This window comes from Sinocyclocheilus anshuiensis, unplaced genomic scaffold, assembly GCF_001515605.1.
Source record: "Sinocyclocheilus anshuiensis isolate Anshui unplaced genomic scaffold, SAMN03320099.WGS_v1.1 scaffold94, whole genome shotgun sequence".
Classification (NCBI taxonomy): domain Eukaryota; kingdom Metazoa; phylum Chordata; class Actinopteri; order Cypriniformes; family Cyprinidae; genus Sinocyclocheilus; species Sinocyclocheilus anshuiensis.
Window position 1 is genome coordinate 278024 of NW_015546049.1, and position 2879 is coordinate 280902.

Below are 2879 nucleotides of genomic sequence, written 5' to 3' on the forward strand. Positions count from 1 at the left end.
CGACTTTCACAATCGATTTGATTCAACTTAATTCATGTTTTACTGTGTCTTATTGTCACTGTAGGCTTAGGCTATTTTTTTCTATGAATTGTAATGAATTTACAAATTAATAAAATTCGTTTTATTTATTTTTTGTTACAAAATTTTAATTTATCTATTTTTAACACCGCACCCCCAGCCCCCCCATTTTTTCTTGGGCTACACGCCCTACTTCCCGCGGTAATGGGTACAGGTAATAAAAAAATTAATTCATTACATCCGTGAACATGATTCGGACATCTCTGGATGGTGAAAACCATAGATATGTATAGGTAGATCCCTCACTCGACCGCTCCAAGAACGTAGACACGTCTGCCAATCTTGCAACGGTCAACTTGACGTCATTCACCATAATAATCAATGAATATTCGAAGATGGTTGTAAAAACCGCCAGGATTTAAATTCCTGAAGAAACGGGATAACCTTTCACAGGTGAGAATGCGAGAGGGGTGGAACCATAGATATGTAAGAATTGTGGTATCTTCGAATATTCATTGGTTATTATGGTGAATGGTCAAGTTGACCCTTCCAATATGGCGGACGGCTTACGTATAGCGGCCCACAGAAACAGTCGCTAATGAGGCATCTACGTATACATATCTATGGTGAAAATGACATCTCCCATCGTTCCGCTCTCCTTCATAGCCTCATCAAGCTTCGTCCTTTGTTATTGTTTTGAAAATGCGACCTCTGGAGGCGAAAGGTTACATATTGTGCCTGTAATGCCAGGTGTAAACAATAAAAGACATCCTAAATTTGACATTGACCTGGTACTCAGCAAACAAAGTCACGTGTGACCAAACCTTATCAGTTGGGTGCAGAAAAATTACTATTCATTTTTATGAATTAATTAATCAAAACATTTTATTAAAGCTTGTATTCAGAAAAACTCAGAAATTGCTAAATGGAAAGCACTTTGAGACACGATAAGAAGCTTAAGAAGCTTTTAACACTGTTTATTCATCTTGCACTGTTAGCAAATGAGGGGGGTTTACTTATTTGCAGCTAGGTTCAATGTGGCTATGGCAGTGTAGTGTCCACCCAATTGGCCCAATGAAGGTATCCAATGGTGTCTGAAGGTTTCCTGCATGTTCAGGCTTTTTTTTTGGTGCGCAGAGTAATTTAATTTAAATGAAATTCCTATCTGACTCTGTTTTATTATGACATTGAATTAGATTGAAATGCAAATGAGTTGTTTGTCCATTTCTAATTATTATTCTTCTGACATTTGATCATTCTATTTAACTCTTCACTTTATATTTTACTCGTTCATTAGGAATCTATGTCGCTCAGAGTGTCTCACATCGGCCGTTTTACACACACCTCACGGTTACAAATTCTCCAGTCTGATCATTAGTCAGAGGTTATTAAAAATGCTATTTAATAGGCTGCCTCATGCTTGCCATTCTTTAAATAGTGGTTCTGTTTAGCCCCCTACAGTCATGTACAACTTAAAGCTCAAACAATAATCAGAGGTTATGCTAGTACTATGAAGTATGCCGAACCATGCTTGATAATACTTCAATAGTATTTTATCTAGCCCCCTATAGTTAATCTAACTACATAACTTAAATATAGATGAGACAGTAACCAGAGGTTATGGCTAGTACTATGAAGTATGCCGAACCATGCTTGCTAGTACCCCAATAGTATTTTTGTCTAACCCCCATAGTTAATGCAACTGCACAACAACTTTTTTCTTTTAAATTATGGTGCTGTCTTGCTCAATTTTAAGATTTTTTTAAATAATAATTATTATTATTATTAATAATATTATTATTATTGCATAATAATAGTCTTTTTGTTATATTATAGTATATATTTTAATTATTTTTAATTGTATAATATAATATTAATATTATTGTCGTTAATGTTTTTTTTAAGTATTTTATCTGTTAATTTAATTATTAACTACAGGTTGTTTTTTTCTTTGTACTGCCACAGTTTTCATCTCTGTTTTCTTTGTTTTTCAGCTTGCTGTTCTGACAGAACTCACACATTCTCATGGCAATGAGAGGGCCGGTCTCTCGAACCCTGTCCATCCAGGAACAGGAAGTATTTATCACAGCGAGAATTTCCAGTTAAAGCTTTCTCCTCCGCCACTGGTGGAGGAGTAGATGATTCCGCCCACTGTTACAAATCATAATAAAGCACTACCATGTCTGTACAGAACTCATGTTTGAGATGTTGTGTTTCAACAAATAATGCTTTGTTAGTCATCACACTAGTCCAGTCCTTGCAGTGTCAAATCAGATGATACAAATTAATTGTCACAACATTACTAGTTATTTCCACAAGTTTCAGAAATGCTCAATGGAGTAAAATCATGTATATTGTTAAACAGATTAAAGTAATATTCAAATGACAAATGTCTTTTCACTTGGCCCATGGCACTGTAAGCTTAACTACCTGAGGCAAACAAAAAGAAAGAATGTGTTTATGGATATGTTAGTCTGCATTAAAATAAAAAAAGTTTTTATTTGCCTTTTATGATTGCACAGGTACAAGGAATTTGAATTTGTTTCCAGTACTTAATTTTAACAGCAAAGATAATTTTATTTAAAGGGGTCATATGATGCGATTTCAATTTTTCCTTTCTCTTTGGAGTGTTACAAGCTCTTTGTCGAATCCGCCGGCCGCGCCTTTCTCAAGCCCGCCCGCCTCTGCTCACTCAAGCCGGCCTCCGCATACTCTAGGCCGCGGCTCACTCTAGGCCTCCGGCCGCCGCTCACTCAAGGCCGCGGTGTGTGATGCTTTTTCGTTGTAAAAAGCGAAACTACTTTGGTTGGTCTTCCAAAAGAGGACACGACTAGAAATCAGTGGTTAAGTTGTATTTACAG

The 2879-nt window shown here is 36.4% G+C and overlaps 1 protein-coding gene across 2 annotated transcripts in view; it reads left to right on the forward strand.

Annotated features, from left to right (window-relative positions):
• Positions 1–2371, forward strand: part of LOC107699090 (vacuolar protein sorting-associated protein 8 homolog) — a 124155-nt gene extending 121784 nt beyond the window's left edge. Inside the window, exon 46 of one of the 2 annotated variants that reach the window (XM_016500255.1) lies at positions 2013–2371. In XM_016500255.1, the coding sequence (XP_016355741.1) occupies positions 2013–2156 (144 nt within the window). In that variant the 3' untranslated portion in view covers positions 2157–2371. The remainder of the gene's footprint in view (positions 1–2012) is intronic. The other variant, XM_016500256.1, reaches the window with a different exon arrangement.
• Positions 2372–2879: the final 508 nt, after the last annotated feature.